Source organism: Ichthyophthirius multifiliis (assembly GCF_000220395.1).
Source record: "Ichthyophthirius multifiliis unplaced genomic scaffold scaff_1120509249600, whole genome shotgun sequence".
In the NCBI taxonomy this organism is placed as follows: domain Eukaryota; phylum Ciliophora; class Oligohymenophorea; order Hymenostomatida; genus Ichthyophthirius; species Ichthyophthirius multifiliis.
The window spans coordinates 2,799-21,274 of NW_004087555.1; the positions used below are offsets into that span (position 1 = coordinate 2,799).

At 16.7% G+C, this 18,476-nt stretch overlaps 4 protein-coding genes across 4 annotated transcripts, besides 9 other annotated features; 1 reads left to right on the forward strand and 3 right to left on the reverse strand. All coding sequences in view use genetic code 6, as the record gives it.

Annotated features, from left to right (window-relative positions):
- Window positions 1-333: 333 nt before the first annotated feature.
- Window positions 334-408: a microsatellite.
- A 38-nt stretch (window positions 409-446) lies between these two features.
- Window positions 447-494: a microsatellite.
- Window positions 454-527: a microsatellite.
- Window positions 528-2,528: 2,001 nt separating this feature from the next.
- Window positions 2,529-2,577: a microsatellite.
- Window positions 2,578-3,242: 665 nt separating this feature from the next.
- Window positions 3,243-3,288: a microsatellite.
- A 724-nt stretch (window positions 3,289-4,012) lies between these two features.
- Window positions 4,013-4,083: a microsatellite.
- A 4,147-nt stretch (window positions 4,084-8,230) lies between these two features.
- Window positions 8,231-8,279: a microsatellite.
- Window positions 8,280-10,169: 1,890 nt separating this feature from the next.
- Window positions 10,170-11,998, reverse strand: IMG5_015480 (hypothetical protein). The gene is made up of 2 exons (XM_004039597.1): window positions 11,243-11,998; window positions 10,170-11,038 (listed from the first exon to the last, which is right to left on the reverse strand). The coding sequence occupies exons 1-2, from the start codon at window positions 11,950-11,952 to the stop codon at window positions 10,231-10,233; spliced, it is 1,518 nt and encodes a 505-aa protein (XP_004039645.1). The 5' UTR covers window positions 11,953-11,998; the 3' UTR covers window positions 10,170-10,230.
- A 148-nt stretch (window positions 11,999-12,146) lies between these two features.
- On the reverse strand, window positions 12,147-13,349 carry IMG5_015490 (NLI interacting factor-like phosphatase family protein, putative; the record flags this gene model as incomplete). The annotated part of the gene is made up of 5 exons (XM_004039598.1): window positions 12,147-12,261; window positions 12,315-12,409; window positions 12,450-12,641; window positions 12,778-13,261; window positions 13,309-13,349. 5 exons carry the CDS (start codon window positions 13,347-13,349, stop codon window positions 12,147-12,149), a joined length of 927 nt encoding a protein of 308 aa, XP_004039646.1.
- Window positions 13,350-13,560: 211 nt separating this feature from the next.
- Window positions 13,561-14,485, reverse strand: IMG5_015500 (hypothetical protein; the record flags this gene model as incomplete). The annotated part of the gene is made up of 5 exons (XM_004039599.1): window positions 13,561-13,637; window positions 13,696-13,765; window positions 13,829-14,021; window positions 14,077-14,178; window positions 14,223-14,485. The coding sequence occupies 5 exons, from the start codon at window positions 14,483-14,485 to the stop codon at window positions 13,561-13,563; spliced, it is 705 nt and encodes a 234-aa protein (XP_004039647.1).
- Window positions 14,486-16,230: 1,745 nt separating this feature from the next.
- Window positions 16,231-16,264: a microsatellite.
- A 437-nt stretch (window positions 16,265-16,701) lies between these two features.
- Window positions 16,702-16,760: a microsatellite.
- An 823-nt stretch (window positions 16,761-17,583) lies between these two features.
- On the forward strand, window positions 17,584-18,184 carry IMG5_015510 (hypothetical protein; the record flags this gene model as incomplete). Its single annotated transcript, XM_004039600.1, has 3 exons — window positions 17,584-17,619; window positions 17,670-17,917; window positions 18,181-18,184. The coding sequence occupies 3 exons, from the start codon at window positions 17,584-17,586 to the stop codon at window positions 18,182-18,184; spliced, it is 288 nt and encodes a 95-aa protein (XP_004039648.1).
- Window positions 18,185-18,476: the final 292 nt, after the last annotated feature.

Consider the following 18,476-nt stretch of genomic DNA (forward strand, 5'->3'; position numbering starts at 1 on the left):
ATAAATGATTTTTTTTTTTCGTTCCTTTGTTATTATTATTTTTGTATATTTTGTATAAACTTATCATTCATTTTTTACGGATTCTTTTTTTTATATATATAAAATTTACAAAAATATTGGTAAAAATTTCAGAAATGTTTTTTAATTAAAAACTATATTTATATTTATTATTTTTATTGAATTTTTTTATACATGTATGTTTTTCCTAAGTAGAATAGGAAACTCTCCTATGTAGTCATACAATAAAAAACAATTAAAATCAAATCATATGGACTAAAAAAAATAATTTTTTTCAAGACACAATATAAATTTTTATATTATATCTGGGGAGGTAAAAAAATTATTTATTAATTTATTTAAAAATATATTTTTTATTATTTATTTTTAAATAAATTATTTCTTTTTATTAATTAACATATTTAAAATTTCTTAAAATAAATATAGAATAAAATAAAAAATATTAAAATAAATAATATTATATATATAAAAATATTTATAAAAAAATAAAATTAATTATATAGTAAAAAAGAAAAATATTAGATAAATACCTATTTATTATCAAATATAAATATTATTAAATTTTAATTTAAAATAAAGAATTGCTATTTCTTCTAATAAAATAGTATTTTGTTTTAATATATATTAAAAATTATTAAAATAAATAATATTTAAATTTATCACGTATTATTTTTAATTTTGAATATGTCTACGATTATATTTATAAGGAATCTAAAATCTATGAAAATTTATTTTTTGAGTTTTAAAAATAAACAAGATGAAAAAATATAAATTTTTATGCCATTTAAAAAGCAAGAAATTGTCCTTCTAAGGTTGGGAAAGTATTTATTAAATTTAAATATCTTTTTTTTGAAATATTTAATTAATTTATTTATAGGTATCAATTAAATGCTAAAAGAGATAAAAATATTTTAAATGGAAGAACTTATAATATAAGAACTAATATAATTTCTTTTTATCCACAAGAAAAAATTAGTGAATTTAACATAATAATATTTTTTTATATTTTAAATTATAAATAATTCCATTTATGTATAAATATGATAAAAATTTAAAAAATGCTTTATTTTTTGATAAATATTATTACTTACATTTATTATTATTTATTTTTATTTAATATTATTAAAAAAAAAAAAATATCAGAGTAGAAAACACCAAACTTTTATAATTTTTCAATAACTAATTTAAATATTTTACTTATTCATATATATTTTATAAATAGAAATCATGTTTTTTATATTTATCAATAAAAGAAAAACTATTTTGTATTTGGTTTAAATAATGTATAAATATAATTATTTTATATTTTTAACTATTTTTAATTATTATTTTTTAAAAAAGGAAAAACTATTTAACAATTAATAAATGAAAAACAGCAATAACATAAATTAAAACTATATGCAAAAAATAAATTAAAACACAAGAAGAATATTCGACGCAAATATTATATCTAAAAAAAGTTAAAATAATACTATATTTATTTATTATTTTTTTTATAATAATTAAATATTTATTTTAAAAATAGCTGAAACATATTAAAAAAATTAGTAGCAATAACCTAAATAAATAAACGCTTAAGATTATTTCAAATAATAAATATCAGCAAAATAATTTTTATTTAATGAAAATCCATTAAATAAATATGAAATTTAGAAAGAAGATATCATAAATTCCTCTATTTATAAAGAACTGCTTACAAAATTTGAACATTTAGCTGTTCTCTATTAAGAAATGAAAGAAAAAAATAATTAGAATCAGCAAATAATAAAAACATAAGAAGAATAAATAAAGAATTTAAAATTAGATAACTTTAAATTATATTAAGATAAAAAATATTTTAAAAGAAATATCAAGACTTAAAGAACTTTGTTTAAACTAGTAATTTTTAATATAATTTTAAATCCATATTAAAAAATATAACAGATTCAGATATTAATTTATTATAAGCTGTTTATGAATTAAGAGCATAATAATAAGAAGAATAAATGCTTTAAATGGCAATTTAATAATCTGCAAATGAAGTTTAAAATGATCCGAATTGCATAAATCCTGATACTATGACATATGAAGTTTTTTTATTTAAATTTTAATTTTTTTTATAATTTTTTTATTCTAATTTTAAGTAATTGATGGAATTATAAGAAAAAATAGGAAAAGTTAGTAAAGGGTTAAATTAATAATAGATATAATAAATAAAGGAAATAGAATTCAATCAAAATCTAAAAAATAAAATTGATTCGAAGTGTTCAATATGTATAAATGAATTTGAAAATGAAGAGATTATAAAATAACTTAATTGTAATCATTTTTATCATAAAAATTGTATAGAAAATTGGCTTTAAAATGAAAATACATGTCCTGTTTGTAAACGTTATGTATGAGAAAAAAGTTTGAAAAATAGAAAATATTTATTAAAATAAAACTTATTTAAACAAAAAAATATATTTGCATTAAATACTAAAAAAACAGTTTATTTTTTATTTTTAATATTTTGGTTTTATATTTTTTTCTTTTTTATAATAAATCAATAAATTTTTTTATACATTAATAATTAATTTTATATTAATTAGATTTTTTATTTATAATCATTTTGTAACTCTTAACATTTTTTCTCATATTGTCTTTCAAAGGCTTCCAATATATGTGTGCTTTTCAAAGCCATTTCCTCTTTTTATTTATATTGTATACTTTAAATTTTTATAAAATTTTTCTTTATTTTTTTGTATTTCATTTTTCAATTTTCCTTAGTTTTTTTCTAAAAAAGTTATTTTTTCTAAATTCAGTTTAAAGTCCACCTAACATTTATTTTCATTTTCTTTAATTTTTTCCTATAAAACTTTGCAAGCATTACCAAAATTATTTTTTTCGTTTTAAATTATTTATAAATCTATGTATTTTTTCGTTCTCTAGCGAATTTTAAATATCTTAAATTTACTAATTTAATATTTCTTCTCCAATTAAATTTGTGAATTAGATATCAGATTCTTGATATTGAATTAATTCTAATTTTTTTTTTTATTTTTTCTTCATTATCAATTATTGTAATTTCATTTTTATTGATTTATTTTTATATTTATTACATTTTTTTTATAATGTTAATTAGTATATTTGTTCTATAAAAAAAATTACTTTTTCTTAGATTTTTTATTTATAATTTTAGGTTTTCTCCATTTATATGTTTTAAATTATTTTTTATTTTTCTTTATAGTTATGCTTGTAATTATTATTTTTATTTTTTCATCATTATTTTTATTTATACATAATATTTTTCATATAAAATATTTATTAGATTAAAAGTATTGTTTATTACTAATTTGCATTAGCACTTTTAATTTTCTTTTAGTTAGTTTTTATTTAAACCCATATTTTATATTTATTATTCATATCTTTATATTTATTTTTTTAATATACTACTTTATTAATAATTTTTTTTCCATTTATTTTAATTTCTTAATTGAATCTTAGTTTAATTAAATTTTTATATCATTTTCTTATTCTTTTCTTATAGTTTCAAATTTGTATTCATATTTATTTATTATTTACTATTTTTTTTCTTCTCTGTATTTATTTATTAATTTAAATGATAAACTTAACGACTTAATATTTGTATTTAGTCTTCATAATAATTACATTTATTTTATTTATTTGAAATAATTTCAGAAGTTAAATTTTCTATTTATTATTCTTTTTCTGATATTTAGTTTTGATGATTTATTTTTATTTTCTATATTTCGGTTTAATATTTTATTTAGTTAGCTATATTTGTTTAAATTATTTATAAAAATTTATAAAAAAAAGTAATTTGCTTCTAATTAATTTGGAGTGTTTTTTTAATATTATAGAATATAAGATTGACTATTTTCATATTTTACTTTTAATTCTTATACTTATAATAATAAAAATTCTATATTTTATTATGAAAAAGATTTTCTTATTCAATTTAAATTATTTTTATCTTAGATCTTATTTTTCTTCCATTTAATTAATTTTTGTTAAATATTTTTTTTTAATTTATATAAAAAAAAATTGGTTTATTTTTTAAATATAAAATAAAAAATATTTATTGGAAAAAAATCAATCAAAATACATATTCCAAACGTTTACATATCTAATTTCACCTTGACTCATATTCTTATAATTGGACTACCACATGAAAATATTCTCTTCTTCTCCTTTAATTAAAAGTTAAGGAATAGGTCTATGATTAAGTTATACATTTCCAACCCACGTAGATTTATTCGGATTACTAGTTTCAATATTTGTAATTTTGTATTCATACAATTAGTTATATGCTTCAGGTAAAGGACTAGCATAAGAATGGTAAATATCAAAAAGGCTAACATTTTAATTATCTGGAATATTTTTAATTTATTCCATTTAAATAGGTACTTTTCTATGCCTGAAATAAATAAAACCTTTGAACCTCATAAAAACTCCAGGGCATTAGTAATAGCCTTTTTATTAAATAATTTACTTCAAGTCTTGGGCTTTTATGAAAATGTTTTGTAAACATCTTTCAGCTTCCAAAGCAAGACTAATCGCATGGTTTTATCTTAAACCATTTAAAGGTTTTTTTTCTATTTTCTATTAAGGTGTGAATATTGTTTCGTCGATATTTTCGTAAAAATAAGTATAAGGTACTTGATAGAATTTTAAATTCGAGTAAATCGTATAGTCAATAAGCTATTCTACAGAATTGCTTTATTAGTTTTATTTAAAAGGCCATAATTTCATATTTCTTTGACTTTTTTAAGCTTATTATATTAAAAATTATTTATTTTATTGTTTTTGTTATTAGGATGTTTCATACAACTATTGTATTTTTTCATATTTTAATTTTCCTTTAAACGAATCTTCTTTTTCTTAAAAAAATACGATAAACCCATACCCAGCAACACATAAAGTAAATGTAGCGAATGCATATAAATAATAGGTGTTTATAGGAGGAGGTGGGGTGTTTACCATTTTTTTCTAGAAATCTTATTCTACATATTCGTTCTCCTTTTTTTATTCAGTGTAATAAGGTGAATATTATTTCTTAAGTTTTTGTTTCATTAATTATTAAATTTTTTCATGGAAAATTTCCTTCTTTAGTTTATTTTCGGATTTTTGTATTTCATCTTGATTATTTGTACCAAAAATATTATAATATAATTAATCATATTGTTCTTTTAATTCTTTGTCAGTTTGAAATATATATTAATAGTAATATTAATATCGAATATTTGAAGATTAAGGATTATAGTCATTTTTGATATTTTTATCACTATAATATTATTCTAATATCTTGTAAGCGATGTTTATTTATTTTGTTTTATCAAGAGCTTCTTTGTCGTGATGATTTATGTCCGGGTGATACTATTTTTAGAGCTTATTGTATTAGGATCGAATTGTTTGCCAGGAGGCATCCTTGGGTATTTTAAGAACATTGTAAGCCTCATTTATAAGTAAACAAAATCGAAAATTAGTTTTAAAAAACATATTCTTTTATATTTTATATATATATATTTAAATGTTTTAAATAATATAAAAATATTGTATATTTGTTTAATATATATATTTATTTTTACTTTTATTAAATTAATAATAATATATGTAAATATTTTAATTTTATATATAAATATTTATCATATTATAACAAATATCTTTAAAAAAAAAAAAAATATTTAATTTTAGTTGTTTTCATTAAATTCTTTTTGATCTAATATCTTTAAATCAAGTCCAATTAAAAACCCCTTTTTAAATTCTAAAATCCTTTATTTTATCCAAACTCATAAGTTTGAATTTAAAATAAATCTAACCGAATTTACTATATTATTAATTAAATCTTTCAAAATTTTAAAATTTACCTAATTAATTCAATAAGTTATATTAAATATTAGAATTTTAATTAATTTTGAAGCTACTTATTGATTAAATTGCAATCTTAAATTTAACTATTTTACTAACTCATAAAATTAAAAGGCATGATTTTTTATTTTTTTAAATATGCATTTAAAGCGGAAAATAAAGTAATTAAGTTTTTCCCTAAAATTCATTTTCGATGGCAATTCTGAGAAAAATTATACATGTTAATGACTGCAGAAATCAATTTTTTTGATTCTATTTTATATATTTTTGGCCATAATTTTAGAGTTCTTGATTAACTAAGCTTTTTGCATTAAGCATTGAAAAACTTTTACGACTATATTAAATTATAAAAAAATTAAGTTTAAGTATTTTTAAGTTTTGAATTAAAGGTTGTATTTCTTGGGTTGTTTCAAGATTGTTCATATTATGAATTAATTAAATGTCTTTCTAAAATTTGATTTAAAATAGTTTGAATCGATATTAGATTGTATAATTGAATATTAGAAAAAAATAATTTTGTTTACAATATTTAATGCTTAATAAAGTTTTTTTTATAGTAAGAAGGTTTCGTTCATAAACCTACATTCCTATATTCAAAGTTTTAAATATTATTAATTTAATTAAAATCTTTTGTATTTCCTAAAATGTAAAATTAAATTATTACTATATTAATTTATATTTTTAAATATAAATATAATAGCACCAATGAAAAAATATTAGCTTATAATCTAATAACCAAGTATACAACTCAATATAAACCATAATTTTTATTTTATATAAATATTTTTAGCATTTATTTTTTTGATTTTATTCAGTAAATAATTATCTGCATATTTAATAATTTTCATAAAAAGTAATTTTTAACATTTACTTTCTTATTAATTAATTTTATTTTTATTTAGAATATAATTATCAATTAAACAAAAGAGTTTATTATTATTAATGTAAAATAAAATTAAAAATATTTAATACATTATAAATATAATAAATTTTTATTTATAATTATATAAAAATTATATTAGGTTTTTTTTTTAAGTATTAAAATTATTTATATTTTTCAATAATTATTAAAAAACAATAAAAAAAAAAAAACTAAAATAATTATTAAAATATACTTTTTTTATTGATTGATTTGATTAAAAAATATATAGAAAAAATAAAATATTGACAAAGTAATACATATATAATAATAAATAACATATACATTTCAAATAAAATAAATTATATTTAGTTTAAAATTTCTTCTATTAAATACATTTTCATCTTAAATGCATTTAATTTATATATATATTGTTTTATAAAAAAATCAAAAAAATTAATTATTGGGTTATCTTTATGTATTACTATATTTATTTTTTATTTAAGTAATTATTATTTTTTTAAATTTAATTTAAACATTATTTAATCCTACTATATCTTTTCAAAATATTTTTAAATACTTTCAATAAGATTAAATTAATAAAGCAAAGTCTTGAACTGAGTATAATTAATAGTTAAATTTTTTTCATCTAGCTAAAACAAGGCAATTTGAATAATTTCCAAAATTTTTGCATCTACATTTGATATATCGATATGTGAAGAGGAAATAAGACCATCCCTATCAGAATCTAGATCATTAAAAATTTGCTATAAACAACTAATTTAAGGATCTTTAATAATTTTATTAGGAGTATAAGTTTAATTGGTAATATATTCTTTTGCATTTTTACTACTTATCAAACTTTTATTCAATTTACTACTTATTCTCGCCTCCGTACATATTTTTTAGGAAGTTCTTTGACTATCTTTAGGTGTTTTGCTTTGAAAATTTTAAGTCTTAACCCTTGAATAAGGTGAAAACGAGCTATGATTCATCTCTTATTTCTATTATTATTTTATTAGGGCTTACCATGAATTTTAAATTGGTTTTTTTGTTGTCATTTATTATTGAATAGTTTTTTGTGTTTAAAACTATTTATTAAAATTAATATTTTTTCCTAAGTTAGAACTAGGGGAAACACTAGTTCTACACAATTTAATTTTTTGCATCTTTTATTCTTGGTATTCTATTTTTTTTTATTCTAAAGCTTCTATGTATATTCTTTCATAATGGGAAAGTTAATCTTTTTTATTCAGATTTAAATATTTATTTGGTGATGTGATATTATGATTTTATAATTATTGTTATTAATTCGCTTAAGTTTTATTTGGAGCCACTTTTAAATGGTTTTATGCCTTTTGGTTGTATTGTATTATTTTTTATTAAAGAGCCTAAATGTTTTTTTTATTTGATTAACTTTATACATTTGATAATTTTTGAAAATTTTAAGAAATATCATTTGGATATTAATATAATAATTATTATTATTATTTCCTATATTTTTTTTTAAATATTTTATTTATATATTTTTGAATTTTTATTTTTTACATTTCATTCAACTTTTGATTTTTTTTCATATTAAATTTTTGGTATATTTATTAAATAATTTATTATCTTTATTTTTAAATTAAATCTTCTTATTGTTAAGAATCGATTTATTAATTTTCATAATTATTTATTTGTTAACTTTTTTCATTTACGAATGATTACTAATCTAAAAAACTGACTTAACCAAAGCTTAATTATTAAGATTATTTCATTTTGTTCGATTTTATTTATTAAATTTGGTCATTATTTTATTCTAAATCGTCTTAATTTTATAGCTGTTATTAAATACTTTATATAATAAATTATATGCATTCTTCTTATAAATTGTGCTTTATGCAAAATTATTCAGCTAATTATTCTAAATTACTATCATTATATACATTTATTTAATCACTTTTACCCTATCCTATATTTAGTGTTATAATAGCTAATGTTTTCTTATAATTTAATAAAAAAAAATAATAATTAATAGTTGTAAAATACTTTTTAAGTTGATCCTTATTCTGTGGAAAATTAAGAATCTTATGAGAGTAAATGATTTGTTTAATTATTTTTTAGAAGTTAATATTATTTTTTTAATTTACTTTAATCCATAATTTCTATATATATATATATATAAATATTTTTTTTATTTAAATTTATTTTATTTTTTAATATTAATTATAATTATTTTAATTATTTTATTTTAAAATTTAAAAATAATAGTATTTAAAAAAAAAAATTTAATTATAAAATAAGATATTTTTTAATTAATTTTTTTGATTTCTATAAAAAATAAATAATAAAATTTATTAATTTTTCTCTCATTTATAATTTATTAGAAGATTTAAAATTTTCTATTTAGTTTTATCTTCATTTTTAAAGTAAATTTTGAAATTAATTAATTAATTAATTAGTATACTTTTTAGCATGGTTTTTTTAATTTTACTGTATTTTTTAAAAAATTCATTCATAATCCATTTTTTTTAGCATTTTATTTTTTTATTATATCGATAGTATTTTTTAAAAAACTACACATAAAAAATTTAAAAGTAGTTTAATATTAATTTATTTATACTATTTATTAATTTTCAAACTAACATATTTCTGTATTATCAAAACTATTTAATTTTAGTATTAATATTATTTCTAATTTGCATTCTTTATATATTAATTAATTAAATATTAATCTAAAAACTTTTAATATATTTTATAAAATTAAATTAATTTAAAACTTATTATTTGAACGAGAGTTAATATAAAGCAATTTTAATAACACACATTATATTTTCAAATAAAAATGCCTTTTTTTAATAAATATAATTAATTTAAAATTTGATTTTTCATATATTTTTTAAAAATAATTATATATTATATATAAAATAATATTTTATATTTATTTGTCTTTTATAATAATTTATAATTATTTAAAACATATTATCATTTTATTATTTTTAATTTAAAGGCTTGAATTTTAATTATTTCAAAAGGAAACTTTTTTATATTCTAAATTAAATACATATGTTAAATATTTACATTTTTTTTTATAATATATTAAATTAGCATGCATAAATAGATTCTTTTTTTAATAAATTAAATTAGTAATATTTTTTTATCTTTAATAATTTTATAAATAAAAAAATTAAAACATGTTAAAAATGATAATTATAAAATTTTATAATATTTTAATAATAAAAATGTTTAGAAATAATAAATATTTATATATGTAAACTTTCAAGTAATCATATATTATTTAAATATATATTAATTTGTTTAAATAAAAAGAATTTTTTCAAAATAATAAATTAACTAAAAATCACGAAATGTATGGCTTTGATTCATAATTAAGCGATAAATTAGATGAAATGAAAGAATAAAAAAAAAATATGTTGTTGGGAATAAGTTTATTAAAAATGGAGAAAACTAAATATTTTGATTGATTAAAAAAACTTAATAATACATATAAAAAACAAATTTCATAAATACTAATCTTTTCTAATATTTAAAATTTCTTCATCTTCCTCTGGTGCATACCAATCTTTTTTTGCCAAAATTCTACTCCTATATCCTTTTTCATGAGTAACATCTCTAATAATTTTAACGAAATTAGGTACAACATGAGGCTGATTTTCATCTTAAACCTTAACTTTTAGTATACTAAAGCCTTCTTTTACATTTTCATAAGTATCAATTATATAAAAAAGCCCGTTTTGCATAAAACAGATTCTTTCTTTTAACAAATTTTACCTGGCTTTATCACACAAAGATAGCATAAAGAGATATTCTTTAAAATTAAGTTACTTTTTTTGGCTTCCGATTTATTTTCCGTTTCTATATTCTGATTAAAACCATGAATATGTGTATTAAGATTCCTAACCTCTTCTCCTTATTTTTATGTAAAATTTATATTCAGGATCTTAACTATTGATTTCTGTTTTGACAAAATTGTCCTCTATAAAAAACTTTTATATTTTTAAATCTTTAGGCATTATTTATGTGAATTCTTTTTCATTTTAAATTAAATATCTTTTGTTAAATTTTTTTAATTATACAGGCAAACCAACTTATTTTCTAACTGTTTAGACCAATTATTAAAGTTTTTGGTCAAATTTTAATTCGTTTTCCATTTTAAAATACACAGAATGAGCGAACCAAGCTAACTGAATTTTCCTGTCCAAATTAATGGCCTCTTAAGGTGACTCTCTCCTTCCATTTGTGTTCTATTTATTATAGAAATCTTCAGCTCCATCAGCTGATGTTACTAAATGTACTACACAATCATATCTAAATATTTATACGTTAATAATATATATTATATTTTAATTTTATGTTTTTTGTTCTGTATTTTCTGTAATATGTTTTAAAAACCCAATTAAAAAAAAAAAGAGATGAGTAAATATGGATAATTTCCTTCTTTTTTTTAATTGAGTTTTTATAAAAAATTGCAGAAAAATAATAAAATTTATAAGTAAGTAATATATATATTACCTTTAATCTCTAATAGTGAATTCATTAATATTCATTTAATTAAGTAACTCTTGCCATAAATGATGTGATAAATACGCTGAATTATCCATTAAACCTCTTTCACATAAAACAATTGCGTTTTAATTATTTAATTTAGCGATTCCTAAAAAAGTGTCTTCTAATTAAGCTTATTCGATCATAAGGGATTTATAAAAAGCTATTTATTAATTTTCTTCTAAATTTTATATATCTAACATTCCGCCTCCATTTACAAGCAAAGGAACTGCTTCGGGGACTGTAAATACTTAAAAGCCTTCATCTCTTAGCTTTTCGGCTAAAAGAACGACTCCTGATGTTTTACCAGAACAAGGACCCCCTGTGATGCATATTTTATATATTTTGACAGGTTCATTTGGTTAATTATCGTTTTTTTATTGTTCGTTTGTCAAAAGGTTTTCAATGTTTATGCTTTGAGTTTTTTTAATTATGGGCTGTACAGATTCTTATTTTAGAAGATTATTTTTTTCATTTTCAATATGTTTTTAGTATTCTTCTTATTCTCTTTTTTATTGAAGTATTTCTTTAAAGAGAGTGGTTTTAAGTGCATTAAATGCTTTTTTTTTTTGTAAAAGCTTTTAGGCTAAGAAATTCATTATTAAAGAAGATGCAATTGAGCATCCTATTAAGGAAATTTATTTTATTATTTTCGTATTTTCGCTTTATATAGACATTTTTTTAAAAACTAAAATATATTCTTTGAAATTTGTATAATTTTTGGATTTTTTATATAATTTTTTTAAATAATTAATTTTGCTATAATCAATTATTAAACTAAACTTAACTTTTTATTTTCTTATTTATATATATTATATAACTATTAAAATTTTTTATATAAATAGTTAAAAAATTAAAATTAAAATAATTTTCAATATCCTTTATTAATACAACATATTCCAACTTTATTTACATTAGGGTCTTTAAGTTCTTCAAAAAATTATCCTTAAGTTTAATCAACTCTTGTCCAAAAATACATACTTAATCTAATTTTAATAAAAATATATATATATATATATTCTTGTACTTAGATAAAAACCTCATCCATCCTTAAATTCTAGCAACTTAATAGGCACCTGCATATATTTCACTAAAAGTGCACAAATGATATTCATTTTTACAAGAATTTAGGGCCTTTTAAATAAAAATAAATACTATTTGTATAAAAATTTACTTCTTAATAAGTACATGATAAACAACCTAATCTAGCATAAGAGTCACTTCCGAAAATTGAAAAAGGTTAATAAGTAAGTGCATCTATTTCAGATTTTTTTAAAATACTTTTATAAAATTTAAGATTATCCATATAAAAAATAGGTCCAGAATGCCATTCATCCATTCCAATATGAAAATCTCCATTATTATTCTAATATGTATAAAATATAAATATATTTTATTTAGAAAAGAAAATAGTAAACTCTTAATTGTCCTTTTAAAATAAGTTAACTATCTAAAATTCCATTAATATAGAGTTAAACTAGCTAAGTAGAAAGTGTTAGTACAATTTAAGTCCATCTTTTAAGGGGCAAAAGTCCATTCGAGTCGAAATCTTCATTCCAGTTATTGTCTGTACTGAGTCTAATATGTAGCCTTCTGGAATTAGGCCATAACATAATAGAGGGTGTTAACTCTTATGAATTAGAACCTTTATGAATTATTGTTTTCCATCCAGGTGTATTATTATCTTAAATTAAAAATATCCAAAAACTTAAACTAAAATCTTCACTATTATAATCATCTATATGTTTAATTGTTGTTATGTTTTTAGTGTTTTACTAATCAAAGAAGGCTGAATAACCTTTGCCTCCTTGCTAAGGGCCTACTTTGGGAATATTTATTATGTCATTTTTCATTTTCGAAGTATCTATACCATATTGGTCATCAAATTTATACTCGCCTATTAAAGAATATTCGCTTGATTCAAGACCTAGTTCACTTTTTTGTGTGCCTAAACATATTGATTTTTTTATTTGAAAGCAGTTCTTTCTTTTGTTTATTTTAAACATATGTTTTTCACAAAAATAATTATTTACCTTAAATCTTCTATTCTGAAAGATTATATTTATGAAATCATGAATATTATTAGAATTGTAAATTTTATTTTATTGTTTTTTTACATTTTTTTATTTTAAGAAAAATAATAGTTTTTTAAAATAAATTATAATAATTTTGATTTTTGTTTTAAATATAAATTGTTTATTATTTCTTTTAAATTTTTTTCGCTAATAATTCGATAAAAACGCACATAAGCATATATATTTATTTCATTTGAAAATTAAAATTTATCATTTTTTGTTAATCATATGCATTATTCCATGCTTCAATATGTTACCTTTCATATTCTTCAATTTGCCTTAATATTCTTTTTTTTATATAAAATATAAATTTGAAATAGTATTATATTAATATCTATCTATTACCTTTACTACATTTATAATAGCAATATAAGTTTACTGCGCTCAAAAGAAACCCTATAAAAGTTAATATTCCCTGTTTAAATAAGTTATTTTTTTATTTAAAAAAGTAAAAAATGATTAAGATTAAAAAAATAACCCAATATAAATTTAAAGATATGATTTTAAATACTAAAAAAATCGCCCAAAATACAGTTGAAGCAAATTGGCTTGTCCAAAAAAATGATTTATCAACTAAATTTGCTTCAAACTTTTTATCAAAAGATTCGAATCTCCATTCTTCAACCCCTTCGTCATTAAAATCACTCCACCATCTCAATCCAACTAATAAACTTTTATTAATAAAACATTTTTTTAAGAAATAATAATATATGTATAATTTTATACCGTCCTGTGACATTTTTAACAGTCCAAAAATCAAAACTATTTAATAGTACAATAATAATAAAAATCATCACATCGGAGAAAAATAACCCTCCAAAAAAATATCTTTTTTACATAATCAATTTTTTATATTATAAAAAATATAATACGTAGCAACTGCTAATCCTTTAAATAATAAAGTGAATATAACTGCTATTGGATGCAAAGCTTTTTTTATATCATATTTATCGTTTTAATCTATTTCTTCGAATGAATCACTGTTTTCATCTTCATCTTCAACTTATTTTTATTTTTTATTCTTTTTTTATTTTTTTTGATTTTCTTCTTCATTATCATTAGAAATATTCTTTTCTATATTTATTTCTTTAAATATTTAATCAGGTGGTTAATATTTTGTTTTATTTTCAATCATTTTTATTTGATTTTTTTAAAAAAAATTATAAATATAATAGAAAAAAATAATATTTTTTTTATTTTCTTAAATTTTTAATAAAATTAATACAAATTAATTTATTTAATTTTTTTATTTGATTCAAACAATTAATATATATAAAAAAATTAGTATTTTAAAAAAAAATTTACATTTTAATTTTGACGAATTATAATATTTATCAATTAAAATAATATAATATAATAAATTTATAATATTCGCAACATAAAATCATACAATTTTATTTTATAAATATTTCTATTACACAAATATTATTTATTAATTTCTGAATTATTAAAAATATTTACTGTTTATTATAAAAAAATCATTATATCCAAAATGCATCTTTTTATACTAATTTTACTTGTTATTATTAATAAAATAAGCCTGCTCCTCTAAAATCGCTTTAAAGATTTTTATTTTAAAATCAAAAGTTTATTGATTTTTTTGAGGAGAATATTTTATTTATTTATTAATAATTCAACCAAATTTAATAACTGTAGGTTTCAGTTTTATTGATTAAAATTTTAATTAAACTTTTCTTATAAACTACAAAAATTTATAATTTAAGTCTATGATAACATATCTAGAGAATAAGCTAAATTAATAAAAAGCCATTCCCAAAATGTTTTTTTATATATGACTTACAGGTTCTTCCAATTTTCTTATCAAAGTCTTTTTCTTATTTATTTGAAAGAAAATTTTGTTTTTCATCTTTAAAGATTCTTACTTTTATATAAAAAATTAATTTTTATGATTTTATTTATATTAATATAGAATAAATATTTAAAAATTGATTTTTTATATAAATAATTAATTATATATTTTATTTGCAAAGTTTCATAAATTAACTAATTCTTATTGCTTTTAATTTTATAAAAATTACAAGAAAATTTAAAACAAATTATTATCTAACCTTTATAGATAAGAATTAAAATACAAAAACGTACGTATTCTAATTATTATTATAAATCAATTTATTACAAATATTAAAATAACAAAAAATTAATTATTATTTATACAAATAAATATTAAAAAAAACCATAATATCACAAAAATAGTTATTTTACATTAATTCCACGCAACAAATATAAAAGACTGCCCTAAGAATCGCAAATAAAATCATATTTAATTAACTATAATTATTATCAAATGATTTTTTATTTTAAAAAAATATATTAACCCCTATTTAATTATAAATTTCATGTATCTTTAATAATTTAATCTAATTAATAAAATAATTATTTTATATTTATGATTTTTTAATTAAATTTATTAATCTCTGGTTAATATTAAATTCCTTAACATTTATTCACATATAATATTAAAATCAATTTACAAATTTAAAATACAAAGATAATTATTTAAATGAATTATTATTTATTCACAATCAGAATAATCAAATTTTTAATTTTAATCATTTTATTTTTTAATGTTATAAATATTTTCAATTAAATTTGTTTACAAAGACATAAGTTTTTAGAATTAGGTTTTAATATAAATTTATTTGTAAAAATATATATTATCAATTAAATCATTATATAAGCTTATTTCGCTATATTACTATTTTTATTTTGAAAAAAAGATTAAATTTAATTAATTAAAATATTCTAATAACATATTAAGAAATAATTATTAATAGAAACAAAAGTAATTAAAATAAAAAAACTAGTAATAAAAAAATAATTTTTATGAATTCAATTGAATTGGAAATTAATGTGTTTTCCATTTATTTATTTTATATTTCTTTATTTTAGATTTTAAATTTTAGTGTTTTTTTTTTTCTTATAGAAAGCTTTTGATTTATATAATTAAATTTACTATTTTTTCTTGATTATAAAAAGAAAAATAATTCAAAATTTTTACCATATTTAATTAATCGTAATAATATCCAAAAAAATTGCCCAATAAATGAAAAGCATATTTAATTAGTTTATACAGTTAAATTATCCTATATTAAACTTAAAGTTTTATTTTTGTTAAAGAACTTAGTATTTATTTAAATATACAACTTGATTTATATATACTAATTTAAAAAAATAAAAAATATACTTTTTTTTTTTTAAAAAAAAAAGTAGATATATCCTTATCAGGCGAGATCAAAAATACTATTTTTATAACTAATGGAATAATTTTATATATTATAAAATTAATTAAAATAAATAAATATTAAAGAATAAAAAATAAACATTAATTAATTATTTAACAAATTAAAAATAATTTTTTTTATTTATACAAACAAAATATTAATTTTTTTAAAAAATAATAAATTCGCATAATTTTTGCTAGTAAAAATGAAGATTCTATTATATTGTATTAATAATAAAATTAATATTAATTTATCTTCCAAAAATTTTATATTTCTATATATTAGTTATTGTTTTTAATTACTGGTTATACAAAATGTAAAAGTTATGTATTATTTTTACAGGGATTAAATAACAAAATACATTATTTAGAAATTTAAAATCATAAAAATTAATTATTATTTTACAAAATATTAAAAGTTTATGATTTTATTTTAAATTTATTAACTAAATAATTTAATTAATAAAGAAAAATGAAAAAAATTCACATATTGTAATTTATTATTTTAAATATAAAAAATATATAACTATAATTTTATTTCTTTTTTATTTTACATAATTAAAATAATTTATATATGGCAATAAAAAAGTTTATTATTTATAAAAAAATTAAAGTAAAATAGATTATTATAAATTATAAAACCAAAATTATCTAAATTAATTATAAAATAAAAAAAATATATATTTCTAAATAAATTAAACTTAAAAAAATTAAAAAAATGGAAAACTAATAATATAACAAAATACTTGAAAATCATTTTAATATTATTAAATAAATTCATTCTTAAAATTAAGAGTGGAAAAAAGATTATCAAAAAGGAAATACAACCATATATAGCAGAAAATACGAAAAGAATCCTATAAATTTAATAAAAGTACATTCTGAAGTTCCTGTAAACATTTAAAAATGTATAAAATTTTATCATTTAGATAATTAAGGATAACTGAATTGTAGAGAAAATAGCGATTTTATTAGAAATTTAGATTAGATAGATGAAAATACTTATGTTTGTCATTTTTAAGTAAAAGGTAAATTTATGATAAGCTCAAGAGAATTTCTTTAAATTTAATAATTAAAGAAAATTGATGATAATAACTACATTATAATCAAACCTGATTTAAAAGAACATTATAAGTTTTAACCTACTAAAGGATGTGTAAGAGGAGAAATAATTGTTTAAGGCATTGCTTTGCAAAAAGTTGATGAAAATAAAACTATTGTTGATTAGTATTTTCTTTTGGATCCTAAAGGAAGCATTCCAACTTCACTTATTAGTTTAACTGTTTAGCTTGAATTGATTGTTTAAGAAAAAGCTGAAAAAATAATGTAGAATTATTGATAATATAAATAATATACCTAATATAATTTTATTTTAAAATATTTTTTATACAGAAAGATATTATTTTATTTTATATTATATTTTAATATCTATTATTAATATAAAATATTCATATTAATAAAGGTTAAATTTATAGATTTTTTTTTAAAAAATATAAAATAAAAATAATTATATAATTATATAATTTATTTATATTAAATATAATTTTAATTTTCAAAAATTATTATAAAAATGAAATAAAATATAATAGATGATTACATTTTTCATATAAAAAAAAATAGATATATTAAATTAGTATATTCATATATTTTTTTTATATTTAAATTTTTAAGTTAATCATATTAATTTATTTATTTTATAAAATTTTAATTCATTATAAATATACTTTTTTAATTATTCTTAGAAAATTAATTTTCATTTTAAACATTATTTATTTTATTAAATTTAACCTTTTTCATATATTTTTATATTTTTATATTATTTGATAATAATAATTTTTAAAAAATCGGAACTTTTATTCAGAATTTATTAGATTATTCTATTTTA